Source organism: Microplitis mediator, chromosome 10, assembly GCF_029852145.1.
Source record: "Microplitis mediator isolate UGA2020A chromosome 10, iyMicMedi2.1, whole genome shotgun sequence".
Taxonomy (NCBI): Eukaryota; Metazoa; Arthropoda; class Insecta; order Hymenoptera; family Braconidae; genus Microplitis; species Microplitis mediator.
The window spans coordinates 5,098,047-5,123,756 of record NC_079978.1 but is presented as its reverse complement, the minus strand read 5'-3'; the positions used below and the strand labels follow the sequence as shown (position 1 = coordinate 5,123,756).

Here is a 25,710-nt window from a genome sequence, read left to right as displayed (position 1 = left end):
TCGTTGTTTTTTTTATTTTATTATAAATACTTAATTTTTAATTCATTAGATTGACAAATTAAATGGTTAATTAATAAAAAAAATTTCCATTGAAGCAGTAGAAAAAGTTATAATTGGGATGTAATTTTATAATCCATTTATTATTTAATTCAATTTATTTGTCTATGCTCCACGTACATTTGACGAATTTGATTGAGCACTCGGTAATAATGTTGGCATAACAAGTTCTTGTTGCGATTGATGAGCATTATTTGTGTGAGTATTAGCACCATGAGGATTTGATTGTAATTGTTTGTGATGAGTACATTTACTCATGTGACTTTTCCAGTGCTGCTGTTGGCACGTTGGGTTGCAGTAAGACGTATTCCAGCAGCAATAATAATTTGCTTCTTGCCAGCACGAAGCACACCATTGTTTTGCTTTAGTTTCTAGAATACAGCGAGCTTTTTCATCGCTGGCTTCTTTACGGATTTCTTCAATCGCCCGCAATCTTTCAACCTCCAAACTCGCTCTCATTTCCCTCAAAGTTCGATCTAAATAATTAAAGAATTAGTCATATCTGATTGATTATCAATTACAGTTCAACCTGGTTATAAATTACTTAGGGACTCCCTGAGTTTCTCAGGAAGACAGGGGAAGAAACCACGTCCCCTCTTGACCAATACATGCAATTGGTGCTATGGGTGAATCCATTATTCCAAGCTGGCATAAAGGAAATCGAATGTTTAGGATTTGATGGGCACGGACTCGTAGTTGCTGTTGGTTCGGCACACACGCAAAAGGATTCTTTATCTGATCATCGATCCTAGGGGAGCTAATGCTCAATATTTCGCTATAATTATATTATAGTAGAAGATAGGGATGTACGAAACGCGTGAGTACCCGAAAGGGCGTGAACGGTTTTCTGTAAAAAGGAGGCAGACTTCGGTCTCGTTACATTATTTAATTATTTACGTACATACTTGATTAACTTATAAAAGAACTACAGAAACAATTTCGCGACAACCGAAAAACTTCGTCAGTAGAACTGGAGCGAGGGTACCATTTCGAGACGAGCAAAAAAAATAGAGGGAAAGTAACTTATAACCAGGTTGTACTGTAATTAATTTATTATGATAAATATGTACCTGTATTGTGTTTTATTTCAGCAAGATGTTGTTGGTGCTCCCATTTCATACGTTCTATTTCCAATTCCAAGACAAATCTATTAACTTCTTCTTGACTATTTGGCTTCCCAGCAGTCTCTTTGATCGCTTCTTCCATCAATCTAGCCATTTGTCGCACTAATTCATTCGCACTACGATTCAACTGAGTGCTCATTGGACCAGCTTCAGGTGGAGGTAATTGATAATTCCTTCCATTGTCATTACGTACAACTGGAATATTTAATTTAATGTCTTGTTTATCATTAACTTCTGTTCTATTACTGATTGATGCTGATTTTAAAAACGACCGTGTCGGAATTTGAGGCGGTTTATTAGGAAACGATTTTTTTGCTTTACTCTGTCGTTTTCCGGGAATCAAATTTGATGGCAGACTAATTGGATTATTTACTAGATGATTAGTTTTTTCAATCGAAATTTCTGGACGAATTGAATTGACTGAAGATGAATTCGTTTCTACTGATTGATTAGCGCCCGTACTTGAAGTATTTTCATCATTAATATTTTTTTTTTTTTCCTGGTTTTCTTCAATATATGACCTTGTAACTGGAGCTGTTACTTTATCTTGTTCTGAATTGTGTAATTTAGCAGCTCTGTGTTTGTAAGGACGCATAATAGCTGGTCTACTTGATCTTCCATGGGCATTTGTTTTCCGTAGACTATTTTGTTTATCATAAAGATCTTTAGATCCTAATCTTGTTGGTCTATTAATTTTATGAAAATGTTTTTCAGGTGGAATAAATTTTTTAGAAATCCATTTACGTGATTTTATTTTATTTTCTGGTGCATTATTATTTTTACTTGATGTTCCGGTTGCTGTTATTGTTGGCTCTGTTGATGAAGCAGTATTATCTTTAGCTGATGAATCTTCTGATTGTTCCTTCAAAGAAGAATCCTCATCAACTTTATTCCCAAGTGATTTCCTAGGTCCCCTTTTTTTCACCATTTTTTTAGCATCAATTGGATTTCCGTCATCAGTTATTTTACGTTTCCGTCCTTTTCTCTTCATAATTACCGCGGAATCCTTGACAGGAGTCGAGGAACGTAAATTTTCATCATCCAGCTTCTCATTAAACGGCACTGAATTTTTAACTGGTGAGGGTGTCTCATTCAAACTACTAGATAGTGACTGTGATAACTGATGATTATGATTGACAAACGTCAAATCATATATACACGTCGGATCATACTGGGGTAGTAAAAGTTTTATCTGATTTTCATCATTTGGATTGTACATAGTCCTCGCCGGCGCATATGTGAAAGGTCCAAATGCCATTTCCAATTTTTTACAATGACGATTTATTTCTTTTAGACAGTCTAGCATTTCGTATCGTTTTTTTTTTGGCAATGATGTCGGTGGTTCTTTGGAGAAAAGATAGATATCTTTGGGTGCTATCCAGGCACGGTCGTGAGCTCCAAAGAATCTGACATCAACATGACCAAGAGCATTGACACGGGGCAAAGCTTTTGCCGGCCAGAATGGAAAACCTTTGAGCTTTGCCCAAATAAGTGGATGAGGTTTACTGCAAGCTTCGACAAACCAGGACGGATTCGCTCGTGGTATATTACGACCACGTGAGTAACAATCAGGACATGCTTCGTATTCAGATACTTCTTGCCGCGCTATTTTGATAATTAATTTTGCCGCGTTAGTTAATCTTGACGTGTCTGCATACTCGCCACCGCCTGTAAAAAATTAAATTAAATTTTATCAACAGTAAATAAAATAATTATTTGTCTCAGTCAAGAATTCTTACATGTATTAAATACAATACAATTGTGTTGTATCCATTTGGCATCAGCCATAAATGCATCAGTGCTACCATAGAGTTTAGCATCGACGTTACTCTCCAGTAAGTTTAAATCCATGGGTTTCACCACGTAGTCCATGTAATTTGGGACTTCTTTCAAGTCAACAGCATTCCAGAATGGCTCTGACTGCTTGAATAAAAAACAAAACACACATTTTTTTATTAATTTAAAACCATTGTTTAAAATGTTCCGAAGATAATGAATAAGCTCTTATAGTTAACGTACACCAACAAAATGTTTCATACATCCAATTACATATTTTAAGACCAAACAGAGCTGATCAACGGTGATATGAGCCATGGTAGGGGAACGAGTTGATGCATTTTCCGCTTGCAATATACTCGCGCATTCGCCACATATCCAATTGTCTGTCGTTGGTGATGTCCCGCCGATACACTTACGATGCCATGCTCGTGGGCAAGCGCTGCAGTTAGCTTCAACACCGTCTTTGTGACATCTCCAACAATAGTTGTCTCGATTATTTGTTATTTTTGGACGTTTTTTATTTTTATTTGATTCTTCTGTGGGAGTCTCTTGTACTTGATCTCTAAAAATACATTACACAACTCGAATAAATAATATATTGTGTGACAAAAGATGAAACAAAACGATTTCAGACCAGGGTGAAGTTGGCTGACATCACCCGCAGTTTGAAATCGTCTTTCGTTCTGAGTTACACACAAGTTAATTTAAGACCAATCGTGTAATCAACTATTAAATTGTCATTTGAAATTTATAATTAAGCAAAAACTATAAATACTGTTTATTATTCACAGTAATTTTTATCAAACGTAATCACAGTCAGAACGGTCATTTACGTAAATAAAATGAATGGATTGAAATTGCTATTAAACAAATGACAAGTAGGGTAGAGGTACCATTTGTGGCCACTGCTCCATTTTTAGACATTTGATACTTTATTTAAATTAATGAAAAAGTATCAAATGAAATTTCCAGTTTAATAGCGGGTTAAAATTATCTTTGAATACATTTTAAAAATGAATTTTGTCATTGCGTCTTTTACAAATTATTTTATTTTAATTTTTCAAGTGTCCAAAACTGGCCCTAAAGTGGCCAAAAACGGTACCTCTACCCTATCAGAATTTAAACTGCGAAAGCCTTAAGTCAGCATGCGGAAATATTATTTGTCTGTTCCCAAGGGACGAAACAAGTTTGTTTCTGCCCACTGACTGAAGACATTCACAATTTACGCGTTTGCTGATATTAATTCGCGGCATTGAGACACTGAAGTTTTGATGCTGATAAGATAAAAGACCTAGTACCCGATCTCTCCCTGTATTTGTATATTTATAATTAGTAAATATAAGAATACAAATACATGAGTGATCGGATACTAATTCCCTGATCGGGTACTGGGTCTCTTACCTTATCATGAAAATAAAATAAATAAAAATATTAATATTTCAAGTACTCACGTTGATGATTTACGTTTTCTTTCATCCGTTGTTGATAATTCATTATTGGTATCATCATTACTTATAGAAGTGTCACTAAGTACCTGAGAAACATTTAAAGTATCATTTTTTTCAACTTTTTCTTCTTCAACTTCTGTGATTTTTTTTGCTTCTTCTACATCTTTTGCTTCTGCAACTTCTTTTACTTCCGTCACTTCTTTTACTTCTGTTGTTTCCTTATTTTCTTTAGCTTCTTCCTTCTCACAATCATTATCATCATCATCACCATCATCATCTTTACTATCAACTCCATTAGCACTTTCATCAATAACTAAATTATGGCTCCCACTACTAGCATTATCAATACTACTATCATTCAATTTATCAAATGACTCCGAATTATTTATTTTAGCACAACACTGTGCATCAGAATCACTGTTACTATTCACATCAGGAGTTACCTTATCATCTGCCTTCGTCACTTGATTTTTACCAGCATCAACATCAACATCATGATTTACTGAATTACTGTTTAATTTATCATGTCCATCATTATCTTTACTATCCTCCGTTACTTTTATTTCCAGTTCTTTATTTTCACTCTCGATCGTCTCCATTATTTATCAGAATATTTATATAACTAATTAATTATTACAATAAAATTTTCAGTATATTTTTATACAAACGCTTTCATGCGCAAAATCCATCAACGAAAATAATTTATTCGTATCCAATATTTTTGATGATTTCCAGTAAATCCTAAAAAAACACAAAAATTAGTAATTATTTAAATATAAATTTTTATTCAAAAAAATAATTCTTACCTCAAGTTAATTACATTCATACATTGATACAAAGTACATCACTGATATAGCAGATACCAGTTTATTTTTAATTAACGGTTAAAAAAAAAGATAAAACACAAATTTACAATAATCTGCTTAAACACTTAGTTGATGTTAATTTAAAATTAATGTTTATGTAAATAACACATATTTTTTTTAACACTAAAAACAATTGGTACTTATACTACACTTAATAAATTTTTTAATTGATAGCATGATTTATTTAAATAAAATAAACAAGGCGCAGATTGAGATTATAAAAATTCACAAAATTTTACAGCTTTATATTTTTTTTCTTATTTTTGGAATACAAGGCATGCAACAAAGTTCAGTTTTTTTTTAATTGGCAACAATGAGTTTTTATGAGCGTGAATGTAGCAGACATCAGACAAATTTTAAATTAAACAGAGTAAATAATTAATTTTAAAAATTTAAAAATATGCGCACTTAAAAAATTTAAAAATTCACAAGTGCATTTTTTGTAATTAGTATTTTTTAAAATTATTTACTCTATTTATTTATAATTTTAAATTTGTCTGATGTCTGCTACCACACTCATGTTTTTTTTTGTTCTATTGGTTAACATGATTTGTCTAATACTTTTAAAAACAATAAACTATAAAAAAAAATATTTAAAATAATTGTACCTATTGTTGTTTCAATTTTCTACATGTGCATTTTTTTTCTGTAAATAATTAATTGAAAAAAAATTCGAAAATTATCAATTGTCTGCTAACTTCAGGATCATGTTGATGAGAGTGAATGTAGCAGACGAGAAAATTATAAATTTGAAATAAATAAATAAATGACTTAAAATAACGAAATTTAAAAAAATGCGCATACAGATTTTTCATTTGTCTAAATACGCATTTTTTTTTTCACTCTTACATTTCAATTATTTATTCTAAAATTTAAAAAATTTCCATTTGTCAGCTACATTCATATCGCAATCAGTTGCTAACTTCAGTTGCCCTGATTGTCCCTTCCCTCTAGCGCTGGTTCTCTTCACCATCATCTTTTACGCAATAGTCCACTGAAAATTTTTTCGTGCACCCGGACTGGACCTGCGACAATATATTTAATTGTTAATTTACATAAACCAATTAAACAATAAAGTTGTAACCATGCTACGACTTGTAGCAGGACGTATTGGATCAGCCGTCCGGGGTATCGCTGCTCCAAGGACATCAGCAGCTTTAGTTAATGGAACCAGAAATTCATCCCACGGTCCCCAGGAAACCGACGAGGAGTTCGATACCAGATTTGAAAACTACTTCAATCGTAAGGACATCGATCACTGGGAAATCCGTAAGGCCATGAATGATTTAGCTGGTAAGTCACCACTTCCTAATTAACTAATTTCTTAATTAATTACTTCAATAAACTCAATTATCATCAGAGGTTATGATGACTTTTGCTCAGTTATGTAAAAATTATTTTTATACTTTCGATAACTGAATTATTTATGTCTATATATACATATATATAAATAAATAAATTTATGTCGTAGGTATGGATCTTGTTCCCGAACCTAGAATAATAAACGCAGCATTGAGAGCTTGCCGCCGTTTAGATGATTACGCTTTGGCTGTCAGATTTCTCGAAGTTGTCAGATACAAGGGTGGAGATCAAGCCCACGTAATTTGGCCATACGTTGTCCAGGAAATAAGACCGACTCTCGATGAGTTGGGTATTCTTACACCCGAAGAAATGGGATACGACAAACCAGAGTTAGCGCTCATATCTCCATACGATATGTAAATCAACAATTAAATTAACCGCTTAAATAAAAATATTAAAGAATGAAGAAAAAATAAGAAGAAGAAGAATAATTAGTCTTATTTAAGTCACAATAATTAATATTGATACGCATTGGAGTTAGTTAATTATTATAATAAATTCATTGTAATATTTTCTTGTTAAAATATCATTGTGAGTAAATATAATAACGATTTAATAAAAAATAAATCAATAAATTACTAGTGATAAAGGTATTTAAGACAGTAATTAGTTAAATTTCCTTTTACATTTAAGTTGTACATTAATTATTGATAAAAAGTAACAAAATTAAATTAAATATCCAGGATTTTTGATTTTTTTCTTTATGGTTTCTTGTGTTATCGTCATATTATTTCATTTCTACTGAGTTTTTATTTTATTATAATTAATTAGTATTTAATTATTTACGTATTTAAATTTTTTTCTTTTGCATATTTGTTTTTTACTTTTTCTTACATTTAAAATAACAAAAGCAGAGTGGGCGACACACAGAATATTTACAAATTACATTACATGAGTACACTGTTAATTCGTTATAGTCGTAAACATACATAATAAACTTATTTTTATCATTATTATTATTATATAATAATAAATATGTATAAATATTTCAAGTTAATGACACGATATACTGCGTACTGAGTTTTTACTTAAATATTTTAATTTACAGGGTGGCTGCATATTTTGTTTCAATGATAGTTTAATTGAAAAAATTAATCAGTTCTAGAAAAACCACAGTGTGAATCTAATCACTTACTATATTTAAATAACTTTTATTTATGATAATTAATGACAACGTAATTAAAATTAAAAAAAAAAATGATAAAATAAAATTGCACAGAATATTGACATTTTTTTTTTGTATTTATTTTTCTATTGATTCTTAGTGATAATTATTAATACTTAAAAAAATATTTAAATTAAAAAAATGATAATTTAAACTGAATACGGATTAAAAAATAAAAAACAAAAATATATTTAAAGTCTTATCCTATTTGTACCCGTCAGAAATGCTTAGTCTTCCTATCGGTGCTATAAAACAGATTATGAAATTCTTATAATTACTGTAATTATAGTAATGAATTATACTATTTATTATTTCAATTACTTGTTACTTAATTTATATAATTATTTATTTCTCTACGAATCAACTAAAATTTTTTAAATATGTACTGTACTGTTTTTTTTTTAAATTACTTCTAATTATTTTTAAATAATTATCATTACAACAATTAAAATTTTTCATTAGTCGTTTGATAGATTTAAAAAAAAATTAATTTAAAACAATGATAAAAATAAAAACAATTAAATTTATCTCGTATCCAGAGTAATGAAATTTACGTACGAATTATTTAAATTGCCACATATTCCCGGCATTTTTTATACTCTGGATAAATTATTAAACGAGTGAAATTATTTAAATTCATTAGTTAAGTCTACAGTTAATTATTTTTTCATAAACTGTTATTTATTTTTTTCTAATTAATAATTCATTTATTTAATATTTTAAAATATGTGAATCTAATTTTCGAAGACTGTTTCAACGTAAATTCTTAAAGATTCACTATTAATTTATCAATTAATTATTTATTCAAATATAATTATTTCACACACTGCCATATATTTTTTACGTTCCCCCGTTTATTTTAATAATATATATATTTATATTTATAACTTGTGACTAGATTTAATTATTAGACCTATGTAAAATGTACTAATTTATTTACCAGGGAACGTTAAACATAAATGGCATTACTACAATCTTAAAAAAAACTTTCAAAAATCATAACTCACAAAACAGAACGGAAAATAAAATAATAAACAAAAAAAAAATAATAATTTTTTGAATTTAAAATATTTTTAAAACAACTGTTAATAATAAAGTACAATATTTTTAATAATCATAATAATTCTTAAGATCTAATCGAATGATTTTTTATAACATTCATCATTTATCTTTACCATAATCATCACCATCAATAAAACACATTACAGTAATACATTTTTTTTTCTAATTATTATAATAAGATCAAAAAAATCTAACCACGCTTTAACATGCACACTCATCAGATTGTTTATTATTTTTAATTAAATTTATCAATCAATGTCTGTTTTTTAATGTCTTTTCATTTTTAAAATCTCTCCTTAATTTCATAAGCAGAGATAGTGTAGAGTTACTGTGCAGTTAACACAGTAATTAGTACTGAATTATTAAAATTCGTACTTCTATAGTCATTTGCCGTATTTCCATTGAAGTAATTAATATTACAATGATCGTATGTAACGATATTAGTAATAAAAATCATTCCGACAAGACTATAGAGTAAACCTCGCTTCATTCGGGACTTGATACCGTTTGCTGTTGCTGGCTGTCTTCGTCTTTTATTATTTCGCCTTGCATTGCTTTTGTCAATGCATTAGCATCCTTGAGTGATATCACTTGTAACACCTGGTGTTCACCATTAGCATTTATCATCGTCATCGGATGACCCTGAATGGTAACAGCTTCAATAGTCTCTCCATTTCCCGGTTCAACTTTTGGAACTTGTACCATTGGTGTGACCATTTGAACGGTACCATCACTCTGGATGTTAGCCACCATTGTTTGGTACATACTTGCTGACACTGGTACTGTGATCACACCGGACACTGAGACTGGATAGCCTGCAACACCGAAATTACCGTCCGTTTTCTTACCCGCGATTTTAGGATTCATTTTATTTATAATTTTTTTTTTTTCTTATTTTATTTTATTATTTTATCCAAATCTTTTATTCAATTAAACTTGGACCCGATATAAATAATAATTACTATACTAATTATAATTAATAATTAAGAATTATAATAATAATAATGATATATCATGCGTGAAATAACGTTGATAACTAAACACATAAATTATAAACATTTAAAGTCTATTGTTTGATAAAAACAAATACACAAAAGAAATTATTATTATTATTATTATTATTATTTTAATTTTGCTTAATTTTTTTTTAATCAAATAACAATAAGCAATTATTGAATACGGTACTAATTAAATAAAACACTTAAAAATTAAAAATTACACATTATTGTTGATTAATAAATTTAAATTTAACGCCTCAATAAACTTAATAGGAAAAAATATTTAAATTCATCTAAGAATAAGAATAAAGAGAAAAATAATAATATTGAATGTAATTATTTAAAATTCCCGCTTTAAGTGATGAAATTAACTTTGGTTGATTTTCGATGGCAAACAAAAACAAAACAAAAAAAAAAAAAAAAAAAAAAGTAGCCTGTATTTTTTTTTGTGATCTAGAACACTCTTTGGTACTTCATGCAAAACTGATTACTTGATCTACGAAACGAAAAAAAATCCGTGAGTAAAAAAGAAAATTGAAGGTAATTCTATTTACAGCTATTAAATTAGCCCTTAAAATTTAAGTATTTAATTTAATATATTATGTAATTAATAATTCATTTAATATTGTGTAATCATAAAGGGTTTAATTCGTCTCGCTATCTTATGAGATATCTTCTATCTGGTTCCTTTTATTTAGTTTTTTTAACCCTCTCTCGCTCTTACTTAATTAGAGTAAAATTATAAAGAATCCATATATCGATCCACAGCCTATTCTTCTATTGTGATGAACTATTTTTACTTATATAAAAAATAATAATTGTTTTACAAGGCTAACTGAACATTTGATTGTACTGTTTGGTTAATTAACATTGTACATTGTACTGTTTATTATTCTTTATATATATCTTTTTTTTTTTTTTATTATTATTATTATTTAAGTATTATTTATGTACACTTCATTTATACAAATCGATAAATGCTATTTTTCGTAACTTTATTATATTTTTAATGTTTAATTATTTAATTCTGTCATTATCGCGTGTTTTAAAATTCTAAATTATTTATTTTTTTATTTATTTATTTATTTATTTATCTGTCACGAATTTTTGATAAAAGAAACACATAAACAAGATATAATCTTTGACACGTAAAGATTTTTTTTAAATATAAATATGGCTTGTAGATATCAATAAGACAATGGACTCTCCAAGATGTAATTTAAAATTACTTCTAATTTTTTATCAATACGTGATGGTATTTACAGTACAAAAAAAAAAAATTAAAAAAAAAAAAGAAACTACTTTGAAAAAAAAATGAAAGAAAAATTCTACTTCGTTGGATGAAGTAATAAAATTAGGACAAAAAAAAAAAGAAAAAAAAAAAGTAAGAACAATTAAATTGAAAAATATCTCATTCTAAGATAGATCGCTGCAGGCAGCATGCAAAATAATAAGGGGTCCTGAACCAATTTAAGTGAATCACTGCTCGAGTAGTTCCTGGCCGGCGACGGTGCAGAGCGTATAGAAAACAGTTTTACCATGTCCATCTTCTCCTGTGAGAATAATTTGACCGTCTTGACCCAGTGTTGCTTCAGTGACACTGTTAATGTCAACAGAAACACTGCCTTCAGCACCTCCTACTTCGCCAATTGTTTGAACGTCACCTTGACTCGTATGAATCTATGTAATATAATTAACTCATTTATTTCATTTCATTTTTTTAAATCAATAATGAAACAATAATTATCTATTAATAATTCAAAATTCAATTTTATTAGGCTGAATGAAGTAACGTACAGTGGCAACACCCTGAACTTGTGCAGTTGTACCATCGGGCAATGTTATTATCGGATTACTTGGATCTACTTGAATAATTGATACCGTTCCATCTGGATTCGATATCGTTTGTAAAACAGTTGTTGGATACTGTGTTGTCATCTGTAATTAATTTTATCGAATATAATATTGTGATGTACGTTTAAATATAACATTTAAATATATATAATAAATTATAATTATGTAAATAATAAAATAAATAACGAAATTCAACATAGGGAAACTGAACACCTAATAAAATGTTAAATAAAACGAATGAAAATAATAGGAAAAAATGAAATAATAATAATAATTTAAAAAATCAATGAATTAAAAAAAGTTAATGGTCAAATAAAAAAATAGAAACATTAAAAGACAACTAAAAGTGAAGAATTATTATTATTTTTTAAAAAGTCGCTCACTAGCACCTGAGTGGCAGTGGCAAGAGATGTAGGTGACGCGGAAAGAATCTGTTGTGGCGAAGAGTTTCCCTTAGATGAACCCGTGCTGCTAAGCCGAACAACTCCCACCGTTTGTTGCTGCTGCTGCTGTTGTTGTTGTTCATTTTGTCCTTGACTTGATGATGCATGCGACGAATGTGGTGTCGTCTGCTGAACCAAAATATTTGATTTATCATCATCTTCATTGAAGGCTGGTAACAGATCCTCTCTTCCATGAAATTTGTAACAATTTATGACTATTTGTCTCAGCGCATGCGTCCAAGAAATCTGAAATATGTATACACACATGTTATATAGATATCAAAATCAGCGGGTGTATTTATTGGTATTTTTTTTTTCACATTTAAGGTAAGAGACCCAGTACCCGATCCTCGTTCCTTGATCTACTAGACGGTACTAAATCTTTTATCTCATGTGAAATTAAAATGACGAATAATAAATTATTACCTTTTGTTTTTCATCTTCAGACCTTGCATCCATACGTACATTTGCCCATGGCAATTCTTTTGGCCACCATGGTGGTCGTGTACTTTCTCTACCCCAACCTGGTTTACCTCTACCTGTAGAATACTTTAACATCAACGGTATAAATGCCCTGAGCTGTGCTTGTGTCATTTTTTCAACTGGTGTTGGTATCCCATCAATTATTAATGGCGGTAATTCATATAACGATGGATCATCTTGAACAGGTGGTGGTGCTTGTTGTGCTAATGCGCTCTCTAACTCTTCCATAATCATTGATTTTAAATTTTTAACTACATCTTCAAGAGGCTTTGCTCCAAATACTTTGTAACTACTATTTGGTTTTCCAGGTGTGGCTACTAATACTATTGCTTGTTGACCGACTCGTGTCGCAAATTCATCTATGGTTTGCTAAGTAACATAATTTAATTTATATTTTAATTATCTAATTATTTATTTTTAAATATATATAGTAATTACTGATTACTTACTCTGAGTTTTCTTAATAAACGATTTTGTTGGCGTTTTCTAATGCTGGGATTTGTTTCAAAACTGTGTGGTCGTTTTCGTTTTTTAGCTGATACGATTGCTGCTGCAGCGGCAACACCAACAGGTCCTAGATTTATTTTAAGGTGAAGAAAAAAAATAAATTAAATTAGAAAATTTTGAATAATCTTTACATTGTCAACATAATAAAATAATAATCACGCTAATATAATGATGTGGAAATAATAAAGTAATAAAATACATTCGATAAATTGAAAACATTAAAAAAAAAAAAGCATAAGCAAGTAGTGATACTGAACGTGCACGCGATTCAACAATAATAATAATGGTAATGAAAAAATATTTAAACTAAAATTATCTAAAATTTGTAAAATAATTTTGAATAAATATCGAAACCAATGATTTTCTTCTTTTTTTTTTAACGATATAAAAATGAATGAAAAAGTAATTCAATGCAATTTAAAATAAAGACACTTAAATGAGAAAATAAAACTAAATTTGAAATAAGTAAACTAGCAATTTATATAATAGTAATTAAAAACAAAAAAACATATGCAATAAATTAACAAAAAAATGCACACAGATAAAAAATAATTTAGTAAATACAAAACATTTATGTAAACAATAAAAATTGTTTACATATTTATATAAAAAAATTCTTACTGGATCTCTTGTAAATTTGCTTTTTTTTTGTCATCAAACAATAATTTGTTTAATTAAATTATGATTTTTGAATATATTTAAAAAGTCAATCTTTCTTTCGGACTTTGAGATAAAAAGTAATATATGATATTAGAGAAGAAAATCATATATGAAAAAAAGCAAAAAAATGGAAATCACCATTAGCGCATTTGTATTGCCAACCTGCAGCGGCGAGCTGGGCCGTCACATCGTCATCCATAGCTTGTTGCATGAGGTCACCATCGTCATAGGCCTCTGATCCACTGCTAGGCTCATCATCGTCGTCGTCCGTCAGTCGGTCCATTCTATCCATGTTGCCAGATTCAGTGCTCGGCAATGAAACCATCCTCCTTCTCTTTATCACCTCCAGCGTAGCGGATTTTTTTGAAAATATTTATTAATAAATTGTCTTCTTCTCCTCCAGTTAACGGTATTGCAAGGGCCCACCAGAACTCTATGTCAGCCTTGGGTTCCAACCAACATACATCACCAGGCCCTGTCGAGTGAATAAAAAAATATTAAATAAATAAAATCGATAAAGTCAACAGCTGTAACGACAGCTTGCCTGTAAAATAATTAAACTATTGATTTTCATTCGGATCTTGTTTTTTTTTTATTTTTATTCCTAATCGATTACAACACTGGGCTAATAGTGTTCAACCTTGATACCTATGGTTTCTCTGAGTCATTCTTAGAACCCCTAGCATATGCCGTACGTAAGCAAACCCCTCCTTCGAATAATATACTTTACATTTTACAATATTGACCTACGGGGTGCGTACGTTATTTATTTATTTTTATTCTCACTCAGTACGCCGATCAATTATTCAAGTACACAAAGTATATGCATATATATGTATACTTTGATCAACTCATTAGTAAATTAGGGCACGGGTAGGCCAGCTAGAATAGTTAATATATATCTGGTAAAAGTTAACTGTTATAATCCTCCAAAAATATAATTTCCGAGGGAAAAAAAACACGGAATGTTAGATCGCAGGGGGTTGGGAATGAGGGTCGATGAACTGGCGAGGGAAAATAGACCTTAAGTACTCGTTGGTTGAGTGATGTCTAAGACTCAGCTCAGCAACAAGGGGTGAGTTGTGATATAGGGGTTGTTGGGATGGGGTAACTTGATATTCAGGCAAATACCATCTTCCTGATAGTAACATCGACCAGACAATCGACCTGGATGTCGTCATCAGTCATCACAATAGCTGTTGTTGTAGTAGTAGTAGTAGTAGTAGTAGTAGCAGCAATAATGTATAGAATATATAAAAAGTGATTTGTGGATTGACCAACGAATACCTACATGCTGGAAGATGGTATCATGCTGATGAGCCTGATGACGGCAGGCTACTGTCAAGTGTCTCGTGTCCTGACAAAACTAAAAGTAGCAAAGTAGACTCACACACAAAGAGTATCATGATCGCGCGCACGATTATTAGCGAACGTAAAACGGCGCGTTTATTCGAAGAATGGGGGGCAATGAAAATGCGCAGGGCACACGTTTGGTTGAAAAGTTAACGGAGTTTACAGAATCGCGGGGGCCGCAAAGCTCATGACCAAGGAAGCCGCGAAGCCATGGAGCAGGCCCAGTTGAAATCGGGAGTTGCGTACGCACCTTGTGTGGTCCGTGAGTGGTCACCGCCGATCAGAAGCACTGAAGCTCAGGGGTATTGCGTCTGCGGAGAGGCCGTCGTCAGCAGCAGCAAGCGGTAACGCGCTAACTTTACACCACGCCCTAACCACGTTGTTCTTGTTGTTGTCCGCGTCGTCGTACCACTAACATTTCACAGAGGTTCACTCCTAAAATATGTGTTTTTACAAATAAATATTATTTATAACAATTATCAATTACAATAACAACAACGGATCGGACCCAGAACCGCGGGGAAACGAACGCGGCACCCTGTAACAACGTCTCGGCAACACAACGCGCACAACAGACACCATGGCCAGTTTTGCCAACGTCAGCGGCAGCGGCTTCATGTATCGATCGATTACGCGGGCCCTTCATCCATCTATCTGCTATAGGTATACAGCACTTGGTAAAGAGCTACTTGCTACTCGTTCCTCGTCACTCGCTCTCTGCTCTTCTCTATCCAACAACTCCAGCACACACGAGCAACAACAAACGCGGGGTTATACACGGCACACGGCCATTTTGAGTGAGTCTGCGCATTAAAACCACCCACCATACTACTCCACCAATAAATCATCTACAGATTACATTTGCAATTATAAAACAATACCTAAATATTTAAATTTATACTTACATTATATTTTAATGCTTATTAATTATTTTAACTTACCAGACAACTACGGAATCTTGGCGTATAACCAACAGCTACAAGTGAAACACGAACACCATATACATGTATACGGGCCTGCAATAATTTCATTGGTTGATATTGTCTGGGGTACGCGTCATGGCGTCCTCATTATCTGCCATTCCATTGGCTACGAAAACACGTGACGTATTATGTCAGCCATACAATTTATTCCGTTGATTAATATAAACTACTGACCAAGACTAACCTAACGTTAAATTTTTCTCTAGTACTTTAATCGCAAAACTTAAAGATTGCAGAAAATTAAATAAAATTGCGCGATTTTGCACAATAATATTTCATCAGTTTACATATCGGCAAAAAAAGTTTTGAAAAATTTTTTATTTTGTTATTTTATTGTAAAAACACTGGAGTTTTTATTGTTACACTTTTCTCCTGACAATTATTGTAAGCATTATTTTTATTTTATTTACTTGTTATTAATTTAAATGTCAAAAATTTTTTTTTTTGTTTTATATTTTAATTGTGAAAAATTTTTTGAATTTGACGATTGGTATCATGAATCGATTACGTTGTAAATGCGTAAAAAATATTTTTTTTTTATTATGTTACTAATATTTTTTTATTATACAACTATTTATTTAACAAAATATATAAGAATTAATAATAATTTTTATTTATTTTTTAATATCTTAATTAAGGAAATGGTGTAAAGTAGCTTTACATATCACATCTGAATCAGGATAACATCACAAAAAAATTATAATTACAATTAAAAATAATAATAGTTATAATTGTAATGAGTTTTATCGTAGTTAAAATCAAATCAAACTGATAAATTTTACTGGTAATAACGATGATGAAAATTTAAGTTATTACTCATACTCCTATTTATCCATCTGATGGTACAAAAATATAAAATACTGGATGAGAGAGTTATTACTTTTACTTATTACTATTATAACTATACACTTAAAAGTAAAATAATATTGAGTTTAAGTGCTAAGCCCATGGTTTATTTTTATTACACAATTTACCAAACCATCCGGCATCGCACAGACACGTGTTGTCAGGTTGACAGGTTCCATTTCTACATGCTCGTGTGCACGCGGATCTCTGGGGCGATCTTCGGCCTATTTCACAGTGATCACCTTTGAAACCATTTGGACATCTGCAGATGTTATTTCCTTTACATTTACCGCCATTTAGACAGGGTATTACACATTTTGCTAAGAAAATAAAAAAAAATTACTGGTTACTGTTCATTTATATTGTAGTAATTGGTAACTTATAGATTAATATCACTTATACTACAATGATAAGACACTGAAAATAGGAACGAGCAACCTGCAGTCACGTAGTGACGGCCCAAATATCAGGACTAAATTTATAAAATACGCAGAAAAAAAATATTTGCCGCAAAAAATTTTAATTTGCACCAGGAAATTTTATGCATTATCAATTAAATACAAAAATTGTCTTGGGGCGAGAAAAGATTTTTTGTGTCAATGAATCCTTTTTATTCTATGCAAACTTTTTTGGTATTGAAAAGCTTCCTAAAACCAAAAGGGAGTATAAAAATCTGTCATTTTGGAATAAGTAACGCGATATAAATAGTATAGCTATATATTCAGTGACAGTCAGTGATATTTAGTGACAGAATAATTAAAGTATTAATTTATTTAAAGAAAATAAATACGATCGTCTTTTTTCTCGCGTAATTTAAATGTAATTCAAATGATATAGATAAATCTATTTATCTCAATACTTGGAAATTAAAAAGAATTTAAACTATGAAAAGGCACAAATTCAAGTCAAGACCTATCTAATAATACCAATTTCAATAACGTTAACTAATTCTATCATATAGATATGGCGGGAACAAAATTTTTTCTTATTCTCTTAAGAATATATATATATAGAATAGATAGGGAATACCTTTAATGCCTGGCTGCCTGTCTAGTTTTGATTTTAGTTTAGGGAGGGAGAGATAGTAATGACGAGTGTACATCAATAACTTTTTAAAACCAAATATTAATGGTGATAAAATCATGAAATTCATTAATAATAATTTAAATATTTTTCTGATCACTATTAAAATTTATTGCGATTCATCTAGATGACATGTTGATTTGTTTATCATCATAATAATATATCATTTGCATTATAAAATAGATTTGTTTTTCTATGAAATTTTCTAACATTTAATATTCAATATATTGAAAGAGAGTAGGGAGAAATTGAGTGGAGGACTTCCCTTAGTCGAAGGGAGCTAACAAAAGTAATAAAAAGGATAATATTGACACGCTAACCTTTTAGGGTAGATGGCCGATAAGGAAACTAAAAGGATTGTATATTTAGGGAATCTCCTGAGTATAGATTAGTGGGGGCTGGGACTGATGATGAATAAGCTACCGAAACGTTGGCTAAATCAATAATAACAAATGTCAGTGAATAGCGATCATATAAAACAGTATTTTTTTTTTTTTTTTTTTTTTTTTTTGTTACTTTATAGATTATATCAACTAATGATGATTAGGCCATTCTCAGACAGTGCCCCCCACTTTTTAAAAATTTTCAATGACTTAATTGTTATAAGTGTATCAAAATTTTATCAATTAATTAAAAAAAAATTGAAGCATTAATTGAAAAATACAATTTCGCTGGAATGTATAATTTAAAAAAAATTACTTACAGTTGACATCAATTGAGAGTTAAACGAAATTTGGAAAATAAATTTCAGTAAAATCGTCATGCCAATTTTATAATTCGAATTTTAAAATTTTGTAAGCTAAAATTTATTCAATAAATATCATTTAACTCTTGATTGATAACAACTGCAAGTAATTTTTTTAAAATTCTATTTCTCGGCGAAATTACTACTACGTTATCCTTTTTTTAAATTAAGGTTTTAATTTTCTTCAAATTAATCAATTAAATTTGAATACGATTGTGACAGTTAAAAGTCATTGCATATTTTAAAAAGTGGAGGCACTGTATGAGAATACCCTTAAATTAAAATAATTTCTGAAATTACTCTGCTAAAAAAATAAATAATTATTCATGATATTTGATATATTTTTAAAGACTAGTCATGCTATTAAAGTACTTACAAAATTCGCAGTGTAAACCAAAGTATCCTTTTGGGCATTCACAAGTATCTTTTTGAATACATTTGCCGCCATTTAAACATTTTTCTGTGCAAATTCCTAGAATTTAAAAATTTAAATTAATAATTTAATTGCAGGAGAAAATGTTAAAATTGGGACGTAATGGAGTACGTTTTGCCAGTACAACATCCGTTGCAACGGCAGATAGCAAAGCAGCGAAACTTATCGATTCAATAATACGAGTAAATCATGCCGGGGAATTGGGAGCTGATAGAATTTATGCTGGACAAATGGCTGTCTTAGGTAACATAAATTATTTGGTATTTTAATTAAATAGAAATAGAAAAATATTATTAAGTAAAAAAAAAATGATTAGGCAAATCATCAGTGGGTCCAACGATTGAACACATGTGGGATCAAGAGAAGAAACATAGAGAAAAATTTGAGGAGCTGATTCGAAAGTACAGAGCAAGACCAACAGCTTTGCTTCCAATATGGAATGTCGCGGGATTTGTTTTGGGTGCCGGTACAGCGCTTATGGGTGAGAAAGCCGCGATGGCTTGTACAGTAGCCGTTGAAACTGTTATTGTTGAACACTACAATGATCAATTACGTGCATTAATGGAGGATAGTAATAGAGACAATGGCGTTGATGAAGAATTATTAGAGACCATTAAAAAATTTCGCGACGAAGAACAGGAGCATCATGATACGGGAATAGATCTTGGCGCTGAACAAGCTCCGCTTTATGACGCTCTGACAAAAATTATCAAAGCAGGATGTAAAACTGCTATTGCGATATCTAAAGTCGTATAAATTTTAGCGACTGTTTATTTATATTATAATTTAATTGATGCTCACTAAAGACTGTTATTGATGAAATATTATATTGTATATATATATAGTACTCGAATTACTTTTAAAGTATAAAAATAAATTAAAACGTACAAGATAAAGTCAGTTATTTATATTTATCTCATTTATAAAATTAAAAAAAAAAATATAAATATATTTACCGCCTTCGCAATAAGGTCCTTGGAAACCAGGAGGACATGAGCATACTCCTGGTGCAGTACAATTACCGCCGTTCATACAAACTGGATAGCAAAGGGCTTTTTTGCAGTGCGGTGGACCCATGTAACCATCAGGACATGGTCCTGGATTTGGTTCTGAAATAAAATAGATTATCATTAGCTAAATATATCAACTTGTTATTTAATGTTGAAGAACAAATTAAACTAGTGTGGGATTATTTAGTCTTTATATTTTTTAGCATTAGAGTAACACATGCAGAGATTATTATTATTAATTTAAAATTAATACTTTAATTAATAAATTTTGATCATAAAGCATGCAACAAATTGGTGGTGATATGATTACTGGTGATACAGAACTGTATGTGTGAGTGGAGAAGTGGTGATCTTGGGCGCGACTGACGCACTCACCGCGCACGGCGCATTCTTTTCTCAAGTTGAGACGTAGGGGAGTCCCATTTAGCGGTTTACCCTTGCGCGTCTCAATGATCAGTCCAATGCTAAATTGTACTACTCCTGAGCTATTGCCAGAGCAGGTCAATAAAATGCTGAATTCTTAAAACAATATTTACCATTCATTTATATTCACTTAATTAATAATCATAATGATGATAATAATAACTGATTAAATTACCTTTAGGTCTTTTAGGCACACGACCTTTTGTTTTAATGGTGATCGACGGTGTTTTTAATATCGACTCGTCAAGTGAAGACAGACGATAGAAATTGTAATAATATTTTTTAACTCCAGACTTCCATGTAAAATTAACGTAAGAAACTTCACTGGGTATTATCGGTAATTTATTCTCCAATTCTGGGTCCAGCAAATACGACAGCACTCTGCCTTCAGTTATTGCATAGATTTCCATCTCCAATCCTGTAAGAATTTAAAACCATCAGTCATCTATCGTTTGGCGCAAAAATTATTATTTTAAATTTATGATTATGATTTACTTTTATTACAGGGAAAAAAAAATGAGCTCACCGCTAAACATTTTAATTTGCTGTCGATCAATCCAAAGTGATATGTCACCTTCAGGCTTATGAGGATTACCCGTGCGATGATGTCTGGCAATTACCTGTTCAGTATGAAGAATTACTGTAGCAAGAGTAGCAGCGACAACCGCGAGGATGACATGCGAAACCCACGGCATTTCTCTTTGTAACAGGTGTTTTATCGGTAGCAGTAAAATAACAAGGATGTTAATGATGATGATTATACTTCACTGATTAACTTGTTTTATCATTAAGCTACTCAAGTAGCGTTAAATTTAAAATTTCACGGGTATTTTATTTACCTGTTGTGTTGAAGGAAGAAGAAGAGGATGGTGATGATGATGGTGAGAGAAGTGGAGGTGAAGGTGATGCTGGAGATGTTGATGTTGATAGAGTGAAAGAGTAGGAGGAGGAGGAGGAAGCGTGAACCAAAAGACTAGTAAGACAAGTGGGTGGGGGTGGGGAGATATAGAGAATACAGAGTGGATGTCCACAGGAGATGATGGAGAAATGGGGAGCGTGTCGACACGTTCACTGCGGCTAAGTAACTGACTGACTGACTGACTGACTCAATGAGAAAAGGCCTGCAGGCTGTGTTTCGTGCTCTCTTACCGCGCGAGATCCCTATCTACCAGTTCCATCCAATATATCGGGATAAGGGTGTGTGCACACTGTTGCACACCGGCGAAAAACTCCCGCTGCGGTACACCAGTCCCACGAGACAAGACAAGACAAGACAAGACAGCAAAAGATAAAAGAGTAAAAAGCTACAACCAAGAAAAAAGAACAAGACGTAGTTCCTTTTGCTATTGAACGTCAACAAGACAATTTTTCACATCGTGGAAACTTTATACCTGATTTTGATTTTTAAAAAAAGAAAAACCTTTTATGCCTTTTGACACTGGTTCAAAAAAACATAAATATATGTCTATTACTGTTATTATTATAATGAGGATTAATAATAGTATATTGATGATAATGGCGTTGAAATTATTTAAATTTGCTAAACAGGTTCGCGTGTAACGAGATGAGTTGGTTGTAATAATAGTGGTATGAAGCTGTTTGTGTATATTTATATTTATATATATATATATTTATTTATTTATATGTAAAAAGAAGAGGGTGTCCGGGAAATTGAGAATCCGGCTGCGAAGTGACTGCGGATTTACGCGCTCGTTGGAGAGGTAACCGATGCGAGAGGAGGGAACCAGTTTTTAACGTCACCTTTGGTTCTTCGGTCTCCTTCGTCTTTGCATTTGGTATTATAAGAGAAGAGGAGAAGATAAAATAAGAGAAGATCAGACTGTCGACCAACACAAATCGCAGTCCCTCGACCTTGTTTCTCACGATGTCTTCGGTAGTATATATACTCTACTATATAGTTATTAGTAGGTGAGAGCCGGCTACTTAGCAAATCGAATAATTTTCAGGTCACGCATACGGTCAACACGCACGCAATACACACATCACTTTAACGATGCGTTAATTTATATAATGATTATAATAATAACAATAATATTAATATGAATAAATATATCTATAAAAAAAGCAATAAACAAACTTGGCGAATATATTTGTTATTGATTAATTGTGATCAATCACCATCATTTCTGAAAGATCAACATGAGATAAATATATTCGGATGGAATAAAATAATCAATCCAATTAGCGACATACTGAGACACAATTTATTTTTAATAACTTCTATTTGACTCCGTGAGACACGACTAGTCGACTGGAGAGATATCTTCATCTCAAGCCTAAAGGCCTTTTAAATGCTGTCAAGATTAAATGGGCAAAAAAATAATAAATAATGCACAGGGTACGCAACAGGCTTTAGAGAGCATATACGATCAATAGTTGATAATAGTGTTCATTGTATTCACCAAGTACTGAGAGGGATGGGCTACCTAACAAATGGCTCATTGTTATACCTCGCATTTTCTTCTCTCAACTTCCTCTCTCATTTCTTATTCTCTTAAGACGACGACGACATTACAGACCGCGGCTCTTGTTTTATCCACCGTCGCCCACGTTTCTGCCCAGAGGATTTTTTTTTTGCTATTTATAATCGTACTTTTTTTACTCATTAACTCATTTAATGTTTCATCCTCGCACAGATAAAAATATCAACAAATTATTCTTACACTGACTAGACCAATTTTCGGATTTTTTTTCAACAAGTTCATTAAAAAAAAAAAAAAAAATTATGCACATGTAGAAAATTAAGAAAGCTATGGGTGCAATTTTTAAAAATATTTTTTTTATATAATTTGTCGTTTTTAAAAAAATCTAAAAATTATAAGACGTCAGCTAACTGCAGTATAAAAAAATTGATACCCATTTTCACGGCTCCAGTGCTGATTTTTTTGTATGCTCGTTACTAAAAGTATCAATTTATCTCAGTATACTCTAATTGAGAACGGATTGATGAACCACCCTATAGATTCTGTAATAATATCAATCGTGATACAACATGCTACGCAATTGGTCTTGTCTTGAATATTATATACAATCGTGAGAGAGATCACACATGATATAAGATCCAACACAAGATATTTCATACAAAGTTTACTTCATGTCTATTTATACGATCAATTTAAAACATTATAAATACATATATTTTTTTGATATTAAAAAAAAATAATATATCCAAGAATAAATAATATAGCTTACATTAATCTGTAAGCAACATCATGAAAGTTTATGTGCGCAGATCGCGATAATCTCCATCTCATCGTATCGGCAATTCTCGATCCTCTCTACTCTCTATATAATACACAAGACCGTACAAGAGAATTATTTTCATCTCTGTCTGCGCTGAAAGGGCCCCAAAGTGAGAGAGATACCGTGAGATCCATGTACACCACAAAAAACCTGTCCCGCATAATTACATTATCGGTCAGATCTCGCACGACTTCTGTCCAGACTCTCTGGACCCGTTCGACCAGGCCGAGAAGCTGCACTCTTGTCTCTTATTTTATAACTCTTTCCGTTTTATCTTCAGTTTCTCTCCTCGTCTTTCTTCATCGAGTGTAGCAGTAGTAGTAGTAGTAGTAGTTGTAAGTTTAGTAGTATACAGATTAGAAGAGAGAAAGACACTCGCAATAACTAGTAAGACTCAAAAAGAGAGATCTGAGGATCCCTCAAAGACCGCAGGGGGTCGACGAGTCCTCTTGTCATCCCTCTACTCGCCAACACCCTCATGATTGATCCCACAAATATGTATATTAGTTTACAACTATTTAATCATCTTCTTGACTTAACATTTAAGACTAGTAATTAATGGTTTTGTTTTTTTTTTATCATTTTTATTTTTTTTATTGACATGGGGATGTTACATGGACGTATGATGGAATGCGTTACAAAAAATCGACTATAACTAAAAAAAATTAATTATAATTTATACTTAAAAAATAATACTAATAATAATAATGATTTTCTTAACAATATGCAACGTAATAAACGTCAAAATATAATATGTATATGTATAATTTAAATCGGACGAGTTGATAAGTTTTTTTTCTACTGTCATTTGATGCATTGAGATTCGTTATTAAATAAAATATCGAGATTCTTATAATAAATTATTTTCAGAGCCAAGTCTGGTACAAAAAAACTTCTATTTGTATAAAATGGTGCCAATTATTCATATTAATGCACAATTGTATGTATAGTAAATATTTAAAATCTAAATAAAAAAAAAACTATTTATACATTTAGGCAGAAATATGAATCGAGTTATTTTTGCATCTTAGTACATAATATTTTTTAATTAATAGAGCTTACAATGACAACCATTGATGATGAACCAGCATTAATTAATAATTAATATTTATAATAAAATTGTTGTATTAATTACTCATATATTGTATTTATAATTTAAGTTAGTGTATTTGTAATTAATTAATTAATTATATTATTAATTAATGATGGTTCATCTATTGACAATAGTATTTTTTTTTTCTTAATATAAAAGCTAATTGAACAATAATTTATATTAACAATACAACAGAGCAATTAAGCATTTAGTTTTTAGTTTTCATTTTATTTTCTTTTCGTTTATTTTCTTTAATTCTGAGACGTTCCAAGACTTAGTGGCAATTTGTAACTTATACGGCTCTATTGCAATCAATTTATTTTTTAGTACTGAGTATCTTTATAATAATATTGCTATCAAATAAATTGAGTACCGTTGGTTAATAAATTTACGCTGAATACTTATTAGGTATTTTTTTTTTTGTTTAATTATTTAAATGCGATTCAAAATAATAATTTAATAATAAAATAAAAAAATATATTAATAAATTATGTTGCAAAATATATATATAAATATATAATAAGTAATTGGCAAACAATTTTAATATATTATTACATAAAATTTCAGTTAATCGTGGATAGAATATTTGCAACAGAAATTTTAGAACAAAGGGGTTAATGTTAAAAGAAGAAACAAATGGAAATTAGTTTGAAAAATACTGGAAGTTAA

General features: G+C 30.9%; 5 protein-coding genes across 18 annotated transcripts; 2 read left to right on the top strand and 3 right to left on the bottom strand.

Moving 5' to 3' along the window:
- Positions 1 to 123: 123 nt before the first annotated feature.
- Positions 124 to 5,468, bottom strand: LOC130676737 (MYND-type zinc finger-containing chromatin reader ZMYND8). 2 transcript variants are annotated; one of them, XM_057483210.1, is made up of 6 exons: positions 5,215 to 5,468; positions 4,412 to 5,149; positions 3,201 to 3,522; positions 2,921 to 3,104; positions 1,128 to 2,849; positions 124 to 533 (listed from the first exon to the last, which is right to left on the bottom strand). In XM_057483210.1, exons 2-6 carry the CDS (start codon positions 5,005 to 5,007, stop codon positions 163 to 165), a joined length of 3,195 nt encoding a protein of 1,064 aa, XP_057339193.1. In that variant the 5' UTR covers positions 5,008 to 5,149; positions 5,215 to 5,468; the 3' UTR covers positions 124 to 162. The 2 variants fall into 2 exon arrangements, with proteins under 2 accessions (XP_057339193.1, XP_057339194.1); XM_057483211.1 differs by having other exon boundaries at positions 2,921 to 3,101; positions 5,215 to 5,465.
- Positions 5,469 to 6,235: 767 nt separating this feature from the next.
- LOC130676736 (cytochrome c oxidase subunit 5A, mitochondrial) lies at positions 6,236 to 7,229 on the top strand. Its single transcript, XM_057483209.1, has 2 exons — positions 6,236 to 6,567; positions 6,746 to 7,229. Exons 1-2 carry the CDS (start codon positions 6,360 to 6,362, stop codon positions 6,994 to 6,996), a joined length of 459 nt encoding a protein of 152 aa, XP_057339192.1. The 5' UTR covers positions 6,236 to 6,359; the 3' UTR covers positions 6,997 to 7,229.
- On the bottom strand, positions 6,812 to 16,239 carry LOC130676732 (DNA-binding protein Ewg). Of its 8 annotated transcripts, XM_057483193.1 has the most exons (9): positions 16,103 to 16,207; positions 15,412 to 15,596; positions 13,947 to 14,283; positions 13,091 to 13,215; positions 12,585 to 13,010; positions 12,099 to 12,404; positions 11,659 to 11,799; positions 11,400 to 11,541; positions 6,812 to 9,678 (listed from the first exon to the last, which is right to left on the bottom strand). In XM_057483193.1, the coding sequence occupies exons 3-9, from the start codon at positions 14,131 to 14,133 to the stop codon at positions 9,350 to 9,352; spliced, it is 1,656 nt and encodes a 551-aa protein (XP_057339176.1). In that variant the 5' UTR covers positions 14,134 to 14,283; positions 15,412 to 15,596; positions 16,103 to 16,207; the 3' UTR covers positions 6,812 to 9,349. The 8 variants fall into 8 exon arrangements, with proteins under 8 accessions (XP_057339176.1, XP_057339178.1, XP_057339175.1 ...); XM_057483195.1 differs by lacking the exon at positions 15,412 to 15,596 and having other exon boundaries at positions 16,103 to 16,239; XM_057483192.1 differs by lacking the exon at positions 16,103 to 16,207 and having other exon boundaries at positions 15,412 to 15,953.
- On the top strand, positions 15,940 to 24,928 carry LOC130676735 (5-demethoxyubiquinone hydroxylase, mitochondrial). 4 transcript variants are annotated; one of them, XM_057483207.1, is made up of 6 exons: positions 16,361 to 16,528; positions 19,329 to 19,494; positions 19,568 to 20,761; positions 20,866 to 21,104; positions 21,191 to 22,271; positions 22,338 to 24,928. In XM_057483207.1, the coding sequence occupies exons 2-3, from the start codon at positions 19,335 to 19,337 to the stop codon at positions 20,005 to 20,007; spliced, it is 600 nt and encodes a 199-aa protein (XP_057339190.1). In that variant the 5' UTR covers positions 16,361 to 16,528; positions 19,329 to 19,334; the 3' UTR covers positions 20,008 to 20,761; positions 20,866 to 21,104; positions 21,191 to 22,271; positions 22,338 to 24,928. The 4 variants fall into 4 exon arrangements, with proteins under 4 accessions (XP_057339191.1, XP_057339190.1, XP_057339189.1 ...); XM_057483206.1 differs by having other exon boundaries at positions 21,191 to 22,578; positions 22,652 to 24,928; XM_057483208.1 differs by lacking the exon at positions 16,361 to 16,528 and adding an exon at positions 15,940 to 15,958 and having other exon boundaries at positions 21,191 to 24,928.
- Positions 17,084 to 22,844, bottom strand: LOC130676734 (protein shifted). 3 transcript variants are annotated; one of them, XM_057483203.1, is made up of 7 exons: positions 22,824 to 22,844; positions 21,211 to 21,304; positions 20,860 to 21,102; positions 20,586 to 20,780; positions 20,208 to 20,360; positions 19,195 to 19,290; positions 17,084 to 17,310 (listed from the first exon to the last, which is right to left on the bottom strand). In XM_057483203.1, the coding sequence occupies exons 1-7, from the start codon at positions 22,827 to 22,829 to the stop codon at positions 17,084 to 17,086; spliced, it is 1,014 nt and encodes a 337-aa protein (XP_057339186.1). In that variant the 5' UTR covers positions 22,830 to 22,844. The 3 variants fall into 3 exon arrangements, with proteins under 3 accessions (XP_057339186.1, XP_057339184.1, XP_057339185.1); XM_057483201.1 differs by lacking the exon at positions 22,824 to 22,844 and having other exon boundaries at positions 21,211 to 21,379; XM_057483202.1 differs by lacking the exon at positions 22,824 to 22,844 and having other exon boundaries at positions 20,637 to 20,780; positions 21,211 to 21,379.
- Positions 24,929 to 25,710: the final 782 nt, after the last annotated feature.

Bases quoted from the DNA above. Each gene is read 5' to 3' on its own strand.
- LOC130676735 (XM_057483208.1), top strand. From the start codon at position 19,335: ATGTTAAAATTGGGACGTAATGGAGTACGTTTTGCCAGTACAACATCC. The intron at 19,495-19,567 runs GTAACATAAATT...AAAAATGATTAG, and splicing joins TGGACAAATGGCTGTCTTAG to GCAAATCATCAGTGGGTCCA.
- LOC130676732 (XM_057483195.1), bottom strand. From the start codon at position 14,133: ATGGTTTCATTGCCGAGCACTGAATCTGGCAACATGGATAGAATGGAC. The intron at 11,542-11,658 runs GTACGTTACTTC...TATATTACATAG, and splicing joins AAGTTCAGGGTGTTGCCACT to ATTCATACGAGTCAAGGTGA. The intron at 9,679-11,399 runs GTAAAACTGTTT...TCGGTGTTGCAG, and splicing joins CACAGGAGAAGATGGACATG to GCTATCCAGTCTCAGTGTCC.
- LOC130676734 (XM_057483201.1), bottom strand. From the start codon at position 21,379: ATGCCGTGGGTTTCGCATGTCATCCTCGCGGTTGTCGCTGCTACTCTT. The intron at 20,781-20,859 runs GTAATTTAATCA...TATTGTTTTAAG, and splicing joins TGTGCCTAAAAGACCTAAAG to AATTCAGCATTTTATTGACC. The intron at 20,361-20,585 runs GTTCTGTATCAC...ATTTTATTTCAG, and splicing joins CTTCTCCACTCACACATACA to AACCAAATCCAGGACCATGT.
- LOC130676736 (XM_057483209.1), top strand. From the start codon at position 6,360: ATGCTACGACTTGTAGCAGGACGTATTGGATCAGCCGTCCGGGGTATC. The intron at 6,568-6,745 runs GTAAGTCACCAC...TTTATGTCGTAG, and splicing joins GGCCATGAATGATTTAGCTG to GTATGGATCTTGTTCCCGAA.
- LOC130676737 (XM_057483210.1), bottom strand. From the start codon at position 5,007: ATGGAGACGATCGAGAGTGAAAATAAAGAACTGGAAATAAAAGTAACG. The intron at 3,105-3,200 runs GTACGTTAACTA...TTTTTATTCAAG, and splicing joins GTATGAAACATTTTGTTGGT to CAGTCAGAGCCATTCTGGAA. The intron at 2,850-2,920 runs GTAAGAATTCTT...AATTTTTTACAG, and splicing joins TTGTATTGTATTTAATACAT to GCGGTGGCGAGTATGCAGAC.